Raw genomic sequence first — 13335 nt, 5'->3', positions numbered from 1 at the left:
CTTCAGGAGGGACCAAACAAGGGGGTGACCCTGATGGCGAGGTCAGGGGAGACTTCCCTGAGGAGGTGACTGAGCAGTGAGTGAGCTGCAGGGTCTGGGGAAGAGGCGGGCAAGAGTCTTCCCGGCCCAGGGAGAACAAGGGGTGGGAAGGTCCCACAGCCAGGGAGCTGACAGGGCTGGTGTGGCCAGATCTTGGAGAGCGAGGGACACCAGCATGGATGGTGGGGCTTGGGCTGGAGCAGTGGGGAAGAATCGTGGATGGGCTTGAGCTGTCGAGTGGGTTAAATGACAGGACCTGGAGTAGCATGGGATGCCTGGGGTAGCGGAAAGGGACATCAGGGCTCACTCTGTACAGAGGCCTCAGGCTTCACCTGGCAACATGCCTACGACACCCTAACTTGTGGGTGCTGTGCCACAGAAGGAGAAATGGGCTCAGTGTGTGAAGATGCTCACTCAGGGTCCCGGGGTGGGTCAGTCAGGAGGCTGGGATTGGAACCCGGGCCTGACTGGCTCCTGAGAGCGGGTCTTAAGCTGTTTTCTTGCCTGCTCCCATGCCCATCTTTTCCCCCAGGGCAGGGGCATCATATTGGCATTTCCAGGGGTTTTCTTTTCCATTCGGTTTCCCTGACGTAGCAGCATGTGAGACAGATTGAGCGTTATGTTTGAGCACTCTGTTCGGCTCTAGCTTGACTGCTTGGTGAGGAGGGAGAGGCAGAGGAATAGCTTGATCTCCCTGGCCTTGCCACACGTGCTCTCGCCTGCCCTGCGTCTCCCGCTGCCTGCCCTCATCTCTGGATGAGTCTCCTCCTGTCCTTTGTTTGTGCTGCTCTCCTGGGAGGTCCTTGTGGGGCTCTTCATAGCAGCTCTGGGCAATGGCCACCCCGGCCCAGACCTGTGCCGAGCCTTCTGGCCTGTCTTCTGGCTTCGTGGGCCTCCCAGCCCATCTGAGTGACGTCCTTCCTCCAGTGCACAGTGCGGCGGTGAACGCCCTCTCCTTCCACCCGTCGGGAAGCTACTTGGTCACGGCCTCCAGTGACTCAACCCTGAAGATCCTGGACCTCATGGAGGGCCGGCTGCTCTACACGCTCCATGGACATCAGGTGAGGGCGTCAGCCTGGGCTGAGTAGCATGGAGTGGGGTGGAGGCGCTGTCTTGAGGTGGCCCTTCCCTTGGAGCCCGATGGAGGGGTTCTGTGGTTCCCTCGCAGACTGCACATTGGGGTGAGGTGCAGAAGCAGGTTTCCCACCCACAAGGCCTGTGACCTCTGGCAGAAGTGCTGGGCCTGGTGCTGCAGCTGAGAAGGGAGTACAGGGGTTCAGTTGGGTAGGGGGTCGGAACGGAGGCCTCTGGACATGGTTGACAGACTTTTCCCAGGGGCTGAATGGAATCTGTCCCCAGTGACCTCAGGCATCACTTGGTCCAGCAGTTGAGTAGAGCCCTGGAACTCATGCCCTGAATTGCCATCAGGCCTTCTGGGGCCCTTTGGAGGCAGAAACAACAGGTGTCTTGCAGAGGCGGGTGTGAAGGAGGGAAATCTCCCCGCACATTCATTGGGGAATTCCTAGAATTGAAACGAGGGAGAGAGGCCTTCTCTCTGAGCATCTTTCACCAACACATCCAGTGCCCTGGCCCCCTATGTGGGCAGTAGCTGGGCACGGGGCCCAGTGGGCGGTGGGCTGCTTGCGGTTCTCCCCTACAGCCGGCCTGGGTGTGGCTGAGCTGTCTCCTGCTGGGACGTGGTCGCCACACCCAAGTGGGTCACGGGTGCAGAGACCAGAGCATTTCAGTTTGTCCACTTCTCCACCCATGAGCAGGGAAAGATGGGATGGAGAGTGGGGACAGGCTCTTGAGGGCTGAGGGAGGCCCTGGGCTGCTCATGTCTCTTGGGCCAGCAGCTAGGTGTGAGGCGTCTAGCCCAGGGCTCTCTGGATCCCACTGCCATCTGAGTCAGAGCACAAGGGGCCTTGGCCATGGCTTGGAGTGGGGGCATGGGCCTTTTCTTCTGCTTCCTTGGGACCTGGAGGCCGCTTGCCCTCAGCCTATGGTGACCCCTGGTCCTCTGTCAGAGAAATGTCTGGTGTGCAGGACCAGCAGGCCTGTTCCTCTGGTGTCGACACATCTAGGTGCCATGTATGGCCATTGCACTGGCGTGATCGCTGCTCCTATTGTCAGCCTGTGGGGGCGCCACCTTTGTTAGCCCTTTGGCAAGTAATTACTTAGATTCACACGTAACCAGTTTCGGATCTTATAACCCGGAGGGCGTTTGAAAACCACATGAACGCTGCTACCTCTCCTGCTGTCACGAAAACGAAGGAAAAGCAATGCACAGAAACACTGTGCAGGCAGGTGCATACCAAGTGATCACCGAGCACTTTCTCCTTTCTTGTGGATGTCCTTTCGACAGCTGACTCACCTCTCAGCCTGAGAAGGCTTGAATGCGGCATCTAAAAGGCCATTCCTGTGTTCGGGCCCAGCATCAGCACATATGGGAAACCTGTGGACATTGTTCTCCCGGAGAAGTGAGACAGGGGCCAAGAGAAACCGCGCAGTTGCCTATCTGCTGTTGAACCTGGAACTGTGGGAGACAGGATGAGGGACAGCGGTGGTTTGGGGGTGTGGAGAACGGGAAATGGCTTCAGAAATCACTTCTTCTTCAGGGCACCAAACTCGCAGTGCCCAGAGGAAGGGGGAAGAAGGAGAAGTGAGCTCACCTCTGTTCATCTTGCCGTCCATTTGTCCGTTCATCATCCTCTTCCCAGCTCACCAGGCTGGGCACCAGGGGTATGAAATGGATGTCGTGGTCCCACCCCCTGGGGCTCATGGCCGGGGAAGCAGGGGACTCTCTGGGGACATCAGCAGAGCCGAGGTGGCATGAGATGTGTTAGGAAACCAGGAGAGGCAGGTTGAGTCTTCGGTGGTACTTGGAGGGTTGGGTGAAGCAGGGTAGGCTTCTCCCCGCTCAGATGAAAGTGGGAGTCGGAGTGTGAGGCTCACATTTGTTTCTGTTCCGACCCCCCGAAGTCCCTATCAAATACAGAAACTTAGCATTGGTGTGCCATGGGTCTTAGGGGCTCTTCTTCCTGGAGTACCCATAACACAGCCCCACTGTGGGGTGCAGGGCGTGGGAACCGCAGGGCCTGGCTTCCTCGGGGTTCCGCAGACCGATTCTGGGAGGAAGGAGCTGGCCAGAGCCCCATGCTAGCTTTAACCCCTCTCCTCTTCCTGGAGAGCTGATCTCTCCCTTTCTCCTCCTCCTCTTTCTCAAGACCTGTAGTGAGACCGCCATGCACTCACTGGTGGCAGCTCAGTGCTGGGTTCTCCAGCGGGCCACGTGGGCAGACCTGGCCCACTTCCTTTGCCCTCTCTGCCTCCAGGGCGCTTTCTTTTGGGCACAGAGTCTCGAAGAGTCTGGTCTCTGGGCTGATGTCGGAAGGCAAGTACGTGGTGTGTGTGTGTGAGGGGAGCTGCAAAACCGAGCCCCCGCTCTGTGCCCCAGTCTGCCAGGGTTTGCTGTGTCTCCTTGTTGGGTCTGACTCTGCCCTTGGGTTTGGGGCGATTCAAAGTCAGCTAAGGGTGGCTTTCTAAGGAAGGAGAGTGCGGTTGAGCAGCCTTGATTCGGGCAGTTGTTAAAATCAGTCCGCCAGCTGGACCAGATACCTAGTGTGGGCGGACATCTGGGCTGGGAGCGGGAGCAGCTTTGCTCTCCCCGAGGGGACAAATCTGTGGAAGTTGGGCCTGTGTTGTCACTGGGAGCCAGTGTGCTCCGAAAATGTCCCTGACCTATGAGGGTTTGTGACATGCTGTCGGGCCAGAGTGGCTCAGCTCCAGGAAGAAGTTCTTTGACACCCCTTTGGAGGATGTATTGACTCCTTTGGAGGATGTATTGCCCCTGCCAAGCCACAGGGAGAGGGCCTGCACCACGGGCTGAGGAGTGGGCTGAAGCCCCGCCCAGATGCTCTGTGCAGTGTCTGGTCCTCTTAGGCTCTCCCGCTCGTGAAGTCCCCTCCCTGTCCCGTCCTTCCAGGAAGATGCACAGCTGCACTCCTTGGTGACTTGAGCTTCCACATTCTGTTCCAGGAGGTGGTGAGGGCCTCACCAAGCACAGCTGTCACCAGCCACTTCCTGAAGCCTGTGGCGCCCACAGCTCCCAAGTGGTCCCAGATGCCCAGGGATTCTGTCCCCCAGATGAGGAGACAGATTTGAAAGCACCTTTGAGTCCTGGCGGGGGAACCGAGGTCCAGAGAATGATCTGGACTTGTAGGGGGTCTCGTGCAGCTCAGGGTTGTTGACCTGGAACGCGTACCCACATCTGCAGTTTCCACCACACCCACTGACCTCATATGTATGGCTTTTAGAAGTTGTGATCTCACTCTTGTTTTCAGATCACTGGTCTGTGTAGGAGGCCAGTGGGCCTCATAGCTTCTTGTGTTCCAGCCTTGCTGCTAGGTGATGGCGTTCTGGTCCAGCAGGAGAGGGATCCCCAGGAAGCTTTGGTTTGGACTTGGAGGACCTCCTTGTAACCGCCCTCAGGCATAGCCCCGAGGGAGCCGTAGAGGGAGGGCTATTGAGTTGTTCTGCCACGTGGAGCAGCCACCCCTTCAGGCCTCCAGGTCCACGCTTATGAGAAGAGATAGTGCAGGCCGGGGGTCAGAGGCCAGCCGAGAGGGGCCTGCCACAGGGAGCTGGTGCTGCGGGGAGCCAGACCTTGAGCAGGAGAGGGGGCTCTGTGTGTGGCAGGGAAGTGTCTCCGTGTCCTGTGAGAGGGCTGGCCTGAGCCAGCCCCACTGGGGGAAAAGTGAGGAAGGGTCAGGGGAGGCCATGCTGTTGGGTAGAAGCTCTCTTGCCTGAGTTGAGGCCAGAAGTCTCTCATTGTTTCCTAAAGGCATAGGGGCACCAGGACAGGCACATGCCAAGTGCAAAGCTGAGATCAGGATCACCCAGTGTGGGCTGGGCCCATGTGCTGGCACTGAGGACAGCTTGTGCCCCCAGGAGTCTGACCATGCCGGCAGTCTGGTGGTTCTCTGGTGTGCATGTGATTGGTCACACTTCCATCGGCCCATGTGAGGCCGGCTTACCTGTGGGACTGGGGCTGGACGGCAGTTACAAGTTTATTGTGAGCCTGAAGGTTTCTGGTGCTTCTCCCCTGCAGTCCTGGCTTTGGGACTCTGAGCCACAAAGGGCCATTCAGGGGGTGTGGCTGGTGGCTGAGTGAGGCTCCTGCCCCGTGGGAGCTTGACGCCACGTGTGCTGTACCCCAGAAACAGCTCCTTGGCTGCAGCTGGGGCTCATGTGGCTCTTCAGAGGCTTCCACAGGGTGGATGTCTCCAGGTGATCTGGGGAACAGGCCAGAGAGTTGAGCAGGCCCTTTGCTGGCTCCAACCCCACACGGGCCCTGGCCCCTCACCACCCTGCTACCCCTGCTGTGCAGGGGCGGCAGGTTTCCAAACTCAAGCCGAGCAGACACTGGCATCTTTGCCAAGGCAGGGGGGTGGGACAGGCTGAGGAGCCTGTTGGGGCTGAGAGGTTGGGTCGCCCTCTGCTTCCAGACAAATCTGCCCATCCGGATGGAGAGTGGACAGAGCAGGCAGGCATTGCCAGCCTGGATATGGTGCACTGTCCTCCTTCCTCCGCCACTGGGGACACCGGGGTGATTTCTCTCTCAGTGACTGGGCTGGAAAAGAGCCTGCACCGGTCACCTTTGCCAGCTGCTTTGACTGAGACCACCTGCTGGATACGTTCGGTTGGGGAGGGTTCGCAGCCTTGTCTGATGCCCAGCTTTCTAAGGAAACACCCCAACATTTCCAGGGATGAACAGCTTGTACCCACCTGTTTCTGGTTTAGAAAAATGGTGGACACTCTCCCATCTTGTTCAGCCAGAAAAGCCTGAGCCTTGGGGGACCACAAATGGGAGGAAAGGGTTTGGACGTTGGGGTCAAACCATTCTGGCTCCACCTCTTAGCCTGTGACAGTGGGCAAGACCTTGACTTTGCCAACCCTTTCCTCCTCTGTAAGAACGATGCCCATATCTGTCATAATGGGAGAAGACATGTCCTCACAGATGCCGGTCCCTGTCCTGCGCAGCTCTTGGAAAATGACCCCATGCTGTTCTAGATGAGAGCTCTTTAAAAGGCTGTTTAAAGTTTCTGTTATGGGCATGGTCCTGGCACCATGGATGGGTAATGTTTGTTAGGAAACTGAGTACATATTAGGGGGCTCTGATGACTTAACGCCCACTGATGGGCACAGGGCCATAGCCTTCGGCCCCTCCCCCTCTGGGATGGGGCTCACCCATTTCCCCTCCTCCCACTCACCCACAGAGTCTCTGAAGGGTTTCTCTGGCTTCTTATTTTATTGAGGGTTGTTCTCATCTGCCCCAGAACATCCTCTTGCTCTGGCTTCTCTTTTGTCACACAACTCCTAAAATCCGTCCCACAGTGGGTGGGCTGTAGTGATTCCCCGACAGCTTGTCCCCACCAGCTGTCCTGAGTGGGTTCGGCCTGCTGCTGCCTTGGTCTACAGGTCTGCTTTCGTTGCCCTTTATTAGTCCCGCCCATCGGGTCTTTTCCAGGGCCTGACTCCTGGAGGACAGGCCGGGTATCTGATGACACTGGGCTGGGTAGGGGTGCCAGCGCCCTCTCTGAGGCTCTGGGAAGTCTTGCTGTGGGGATCTGCCATGACCGGGACAGTTAAGCAGGAGGAAAGGGAGACCCTGCTTCTTGCTGGATCCTGTACAGACTTAGGGCGTCAGCTGCACGGGAGCTTCCTCACCCCGCTCACCCCACACTTTGACGCAGGGAAGACCAGGAGAGGGGAGGGCTTTCCCACCAACGGCTGCTGTCTTTCGAAGCCTTGCGCCCCGAGCAAGGCCCCCATAGTTTTGTGTGGCAAATGTGGGGGCATTGTGCTAGAAATACAGATTTATTTTTCTGTATTTTCCGAAACATAATCTCGAGACATGCTCACTTGGTTTTAGTCCCCAGAGCTATTTGGGAGAGGAGGGTAGGCGGGGCGTGGGTGGGGCGTTAAATCTGGTGTTTGCGGCTGTGCAGTTGGCGTTCGTGTCTCTGTGGAGTGACTGAACCGCACAGGGACCAGTGGGCACGTGGTTCCCCGAACCTCAGCTGGCCCGCAGTGGAGCGAGCACCCATCACCCAGGGCCCAGAGCCCCAAACCCGGGGCAGCTGTGTGAGAGGCTGTGCTCGGTTGTCGAGGAATCTCAGGCTCAGAGCACGGGGTCGGCCGATGCTACTGGCAGCTTGTGCCACGCCGGGGGCTGGGGCTGGGGCTGGGGAAGTGGCAACAAGGGGGACTCGCCCTCTAGGAGGAGAGACAGCAGGGGGACAGAGTGGCCTGGGCACATGGCCCGCCCCTGGCTGCCCCAGGAGGAAGGAAGCTCTCAGAATGGGCCCCTCCCACCTCATTTCTCTGCGCCCTGTGGCCCTTGTGTAGTTGTTCATTTTGGAGACTCGCTTTGCTGCTTGAGAGGCTTGGATGGTCTGCCTTGGATGGTTGGGCAGCTCCCGGGAGAAGTGAGGGGACATTAAGAGGGAGAGGAGCTCACTTACTCCAACTGAAGTAACCAAGAGCTCAGCCTGACCCCCTGTCCCCTGCCGGCAGCCCAGAGTTCAGGGCTGGGAACAGGTGTCCTTGGCCAAGGTCAGGAGCAGCCTAGGTGGCCGCTCCTTCTCTGCGGGGCCCCACAAAGGGACATAAGCACCAGCCCACAACAGGTCTAGCGAGTGAGTGCCAAGCCTCCCTCGCGGGGATTTGTGGAAGAATCGTCCTGGTGGACTGGGTTGCGGTGTCTTTGCCTGAGCACGGGCATCAGAGTCCAGAGCACCCATGCCAGAGGCCTCCTTGGTCTCCGTGTATCTGTTTGATGGCCGCTCTTCTTTTACCTCTGACGTGGGGCAGGTGGTGTGACGTTGCTTTTTGTTCACTGGCAGCCAGTGAAAAACATATCAAAACCCTTGCATGGTGGGGGTGGGGGTACCTGGCTGAGCCTTTGCCCCTGTAGCTGTTGTGGCCACAGCGGTCAAAGTTCAGGTGTGCAGGGACTCAGGGAGTCAGGCCGGAGGGGGTGAGGCCAGCGGAGAGGTCTGGACAAACTGCAGGGGCTGTGGAGTGAGAGTCGTCAGGAGCTGTGGGATCTAAACACCATGGCATCCTTTGTTTTGCCTTTTTTTCCCCCCTCCATTGACGCCTTGCTGTTTGAGAGTGAAGGAACCAGCCAGTATGGGTCCCTTGGGTCTGGAGGTTGGCAAGGCAGAGGCGGTGTGTGGTGAAATGACTGGGTGTGAGTTCAGCTGAGCTCGAGGGCCACGTGCAGCGGGGTCGGGGGAGAGAGAGGTGGGGGACCGTGCTCACCATGATCATCTCACAAAAGGCTCCAACTGGCCAGATCCAGAGAGGGAGGGGGGAAGGATCTGGTTGAGGCTAGGCAGCGTCCCTGCCAGTGGACCTGGCCTGGAGCCAGATGGGGACCAGGGCCTCAGGCAGGTGGGCACCTCTGGCGATCAGGGGCAGGTCAGACCCACGCTGCCGAGGGCCCAGCTGAGAGCTGCTGCTCGGAGTCCCGCTCGGGAGGCGCTGCAGAGGCCCCGGGCCTTGCCTGTGGGAAGAAACAGCTTGGCCACATGCCTGGCCCTAGCCGGTGAACGAATGCATCAAGAGTGACTAATTGACTGAAAGGAATCAGCCACTGTGAAGGCGGGACAGTCTCAGAGAACACTCCTGATCACAACTGATCCCTGCCGGTGATAAAAGAGACTCCCCCAGCCCGCAGGGTTTGGAAACTAGAACTCACTTCTAAATAACTGCTGGGCTAAAGAGAAAATCCCAGTGGAAATGGAACATTTGGAGATGAAGGACAGTGAAAATACTGCATATGGGAAACTTTGGGGATCCAAGCTCTAAGATGGCAGTCAGAGGCAAATTTGTAGCCTTAAATGAATTTATTTAAAACCAAGAAAGATCAAAAATAACCAAATTCAGAGCTCAATGTAGGAGGCTGCAGAAAGAACACGGAAAGGGGCCTTCTTGAGCTCACAGTTTTGCGGAGCGGCGAGCAGTTCAGTGTGGCCAGGGTGCTGATGGGAAGGGCAGAGGAGAGGGCCTGGTGAGGTCTCTGGGGGTCTGGGTGGTCTGGGGCACCGAAGGCCCACCAAGGGTTGGGTTGAAGATTGTCAGCAGTGAAGAGCCGAGTCTGCATTGCAGTCCATGATGACTTTGGCCCACAGCAGAGCCCAGGGCCAGCCATTCTCTGGGCTGTGCTTTGAGTGCCCTGGACTGCTTCTGTGGGCCCCAGGGTGGATGGGTAGGAGCCTTCATGGAAACCACTCTTTCCAGGAACACCGAGGTACCTGGTGCAGGAGCCATGCAGTCCTCTTGGTAAACGGGCACTGTTGGGGAGGACTGTAGGCCTCAACGCTCAAGAGCTCCTCTGAGCACCCTTGTCGCTTGCGCCCTCCCTGGAGTTTCCTGGGACTTGGACTCTGGGGAAGGCTCTAGTTCTTCTTGCCTGGAGGGCTCCTAGCACCTGCTTTCTGGTCCTGATCCCCCTGCCAAACTGGGCTGCCGGCCACATTCTTCAGTGGTCCTGCTGCTGCTTGGCCTCTAACATCTTGTCCCCAGCTTGGCATCTGGTGTTGAGTGTCAACAGGAAAGGAGACTGACCCACGAATATTTGTTTGGTTCCTTAGTTGCTGTGACTTCTTGGAAACATGCCATTCCTCAATGAGCTCTGGGCAGCCAGAGAGCCTGGCTTTTTTGACACTCCACGTACTGTGTTCCTTCCCTTTTCTGTCTTCCCTCTTTGTTTTTCCTCAAAATGAGAACAGTTTTGTTTTGTTTTTGTATTAATGTAACGGTGCTCTATACTCGTTAAAAAATTCAAAGTATGGGAAATTACAGAGATTTCTAAGACTCAAGTAAGTCACCTGAAATTGCCTCCCCCCACTTAAGTCCTGTCAGTGTGTGGTGACTGTCCGCCTGGGAGGGTATCTGCGTGACAGACGACCTGCTCCCATCCTACCCCCAGGCCCTGCGCCTGCAGCCCGTGATGCTGCGCTCCTGGTATCGCACACTCACCTATGCAAGTGGACATTGTTCCCCATCAGTGAGAATGGATCTCCTTTGTCCTGATGGATGGCTGCAGAGGACCCCCGGGCTGCCGTGAGCGCAGCCCCTTCGGGCCCCTTGTACTTCTTCATCACCCCCACTATGGGCAGCTCGGAGAGGAGGAGCCGTGGGTAGATTCCAGAAGCATGGGCAGACGTGCTGCCTCCTGCCTAGTGTGCCTGGGCCCAGGGGGCGGCTCTGTCTAGCCTGCCTGTCTCTTCTGGGCAGGCAGAAGCTGGCCTTGCTCCGTGTTGTCGGGTCCCTTTCCAGCCCACAACCTGTCTAGTCTTTTCTGCCGCCGAGTGGAAGTGCTTCCCAGTATTCCTGTTGTCCACGGGTCCACCGCTGTGTCAGCCCTGCTGCTGGAGGCCCCTCATATTCGCTGTTGGAGCTCCTGTTGCTCCCTGTCCTGCTCTGGAGGAACTGAGGTGGCCTTTGATGGAGCCCGCGCTGTCATCATCTAGGCGAGAACCTCTTATATCTGGCTTTGCTTGGGGAATGCCAGGTGTTGCTGCATTAACAGTTTGGCCAAAAGGAAGCAATGGTTCCTTTTGGCCAAACTTTTAATGTGGTGGTGTGCCGAGCAGACTCTTGCTCTGTGCATCTTTCTGCAATGGGTTTCAGGCGTGTGGGGAAGAGCCCCCGCCCTTTACCAGGAGATCATGCCCCCTGCCCCAAGCCTGAATGTGCGCACTGGTGCGGCCAGGTGCAGGCCTGACATCACCCTTCGGACAGTTCAGTGGACCTTCAGCGCGTGAGAAGCCAGAGTGGCATGTCTCCTTCCAAGGCCCCAACATGAAGGAAGTGATGTGCCCATTAGAGGGACACGTCACTTTGCTCCCCTGCCGAGGCACCTTCAGTAACCCCACCCCATCCTCCTCCTTGCCCTGGTTCTGGCCTTTTGGTTCGCCTGAGCTCCCCAAGTGCCCTGCCTCTGCTCATTGGCTCCTCCACGGGGCTCTGTGCTTCTCTGGTCAGCTGCAGTGTGGTGTTGGAGGTGGGGGGCATGGTCTGGGTCAGGGGGACCGAGTTCTGGCCCCAGTGCTGGGCCTGGGATAGGTCAGTGCACCTCTCTGACGTCAGGCTTCTCCTTGGGAAGTGAGGACAGTGATGTCAGTCTGGTAGGGCTGTCAGCGTGGCCTTTCCTGCTCATTCCTTTCGGCCCAACCCTCGACCTCATGGCCTGGCTTTTGTCAGTGGTGCTTGGGACCAGAGTCTCAGCAGTAGTGCTCATGCTTGGGCACCTGCCAGTTCCTCCGCCAAAGGTTGGGGAGGGCATGGGCTGGATGAGGTGCTCAGCCCTGAGTCCTGCTGCCACTCTCACTCACGAGCTTCTGGTTTCTTCCTGTGCATTGAGAATCTAGAGTGACCTTTGGTGTTTGCTCTTTTTGGCTTGTTCTCCTAGGGTCCAGCCACCACTGTTGCCTTTTCAAGAACGGGGGAGTATTTTGCTTCTGGAGGTTCTGATGAACAAGTAAGTAAAGAATGATTTGAGGGGCCTCAGCTGATACTGAGCAGAACAGAACAGGGGGCCGAGGTGTCTTGGGGATGGACAGGCTGGGTTTCACCAGCTTCCTTGGTGGCTTTCAGCAATCTTGAGGCCTGGATCTTGGGGTGGGGCCCCCAGAGCTGGGCCCTGGCCTCCCCAGATCAGGAGTGCTGCAGATGCCAATGCGTGGCAGCATCTCAAAACCCTCACAGCTCAAACCAGAGTGGGTAGGAAGTCTGGGTTACTGTTGCCGTGAGAAAGTTAAAACGTTTTCTTAGGAACTTCTTTCTCCTGATTATAGGTGAATAATTAGATAACTCTTGGATGCTTACTGTGGGCCTGGTAATGAGGGCAACATGGCAAGAGCGTCACCCCTCATTCAGTCCTCAGGGCAGCCACGTGGGGCAAGCCTTCTCTTCAGCTGTTCTGTGGGTGAGGAAACCGAGTCTCGGCTGCAGCAGAGCTGGAGCCTGCGCTAGAGCCTGCACTCTGTCGTCTGCCGTCCTTTGCTCCTGTGCTGTCTGAGGGGGCAGCATTTTCCAGCTCCAGGCTGCGGAGCGAGGACATGTGTGAGGAGGTCCTGTCCTGCCTTGTCACCCTGTCAGCCACCCTGGTGCCTCCTGCCCAGACTGCTCAGCCCTGGTTACCTGCCTCCTGCGGGGCACCCTGTCCCTGGGGTCTGGCCCAGAGTCTGGCACCTGGGAGGCTCCAGGGCCGTTGAAGTGTCCACCCGTTGGAAATCTTTCTCCAGGTTCTGGTGCAGTGCTACTTGTCCAGAAAACCACACTTCCCTGAGGCAGGGAGGAAGGGGTGGCTGTTCCGAGCCACCGGTGACCTGGTGTGTCACCTAGAATGTTCATCCCACTGCTCCCGGGCCTCACAGCTCTGACAGCTCTGCCCAGGAAAGTGCTGCTGGCCTCCCAGTGAGCGCCAGCCCCGGCCTGATGGACCGATTCTGGTTGAGTCTCTGCCAGTAAAGCAGAGGGCGGTTGGAGGCACAGCATGGCTAAGAGATGGCAGGCATCTTCCCATACCAGCACCGGTTCCTGTGCTGACCACACAAGGCAGGAGGAGGGCAGAGGGAACCCCTGAGCCTTCCCTGGGCATGGAGGCCTGGCTCCTTGCTCAGAAGGCTAGGGAAACTAGTACAGTAAATTCACACCATAAATAAAGTCCTGGCAAAAGAAATTCACATAACACAAGAGGCAACCTGGTAGGAAGCAGGGCTTCCCCCACCCTGGCCCCTGCTTGGGCAGCCGCTGCTGTCAGCTCCCTGGCTGCCTTCTGATTGTCTGCTCTGAGAGCCTTTTGGGAATGACATTTGACATTCTCTCTTCACATTCCTGATAGCCATTCCCCGGCTCAGGACCATTCAGCAGTTAGACCTGTGCAGTACACAGGACCCTATAAACAAGGGGGTGTGTGCCGATGTTCTTTTTGTAAAGGGGACAGATGAGAGACCCTAGATGCTCATCAGCTGGGGAGCAATGAACAGTGGTGCTGCTCTGGGAGTGGCGAGCAGCCTCCCAAAGAACCAGGCTCGTGGCTGCATCCCGATGGGGCATGCATCCAGGGCACGTTGAATTTCCATCCTATGTGGATTCGTTGGTTTTTCTGTGGCCTCAGTTGACTACTGGCCACGATTCACAATTCCTGCCATCCTGGAAGTGGCCCTAGAGGAGTGCAGCCACTGGTGGCCCGCACCCTCCAGCAGGGAGCGCTCTTGC

At 57.6% G+C, this 13335-nt stretch overlaps 1 protein-coding gene across 1 annotated transcript in view; it reads left to right on the top strand.

The window, feature by feature from the left end:
- POC1A (POC1 centriolar protein A) overlaps positions 1-13335 on the top strand; it is a 75795-nt gene that overhangs the window by 14590 nt on the left and 47870 nt on the right. Inside the window, exons 7-8 of the mRNA XM_029243032.1 lie at positions 967-1100; positions 11525-11593. Of these exons, the coding sequence (XP_029098865.1) occupies positions 967-1100; positions 11525-11593 (203 nt within the window). The remainder of the gene's footprint in view (positions 1-966; positions 1101-11524; positions 11594-13335) is intronic.

The sequence above is a fragment of the Monodon monoceros genome, unplaced genomic scaffold (assembly GCF_005190385.1).
Source record: "Monodon monoceros isolate NGI ecotype Baffin Bay Population unplaced genomic scaffold, NGI_Narwhal_1 Super_Scaffold_3, whole genome shotgun sequence".
NCBI lineage: Eukaryota > Metazoa > Chordata > Mammalia > Artiodactyla > Monodontidae > Monodon > Monodon monoceros.
This window is presented reverse-complemented; position numbering and strand designations above follow the sequence as displayed.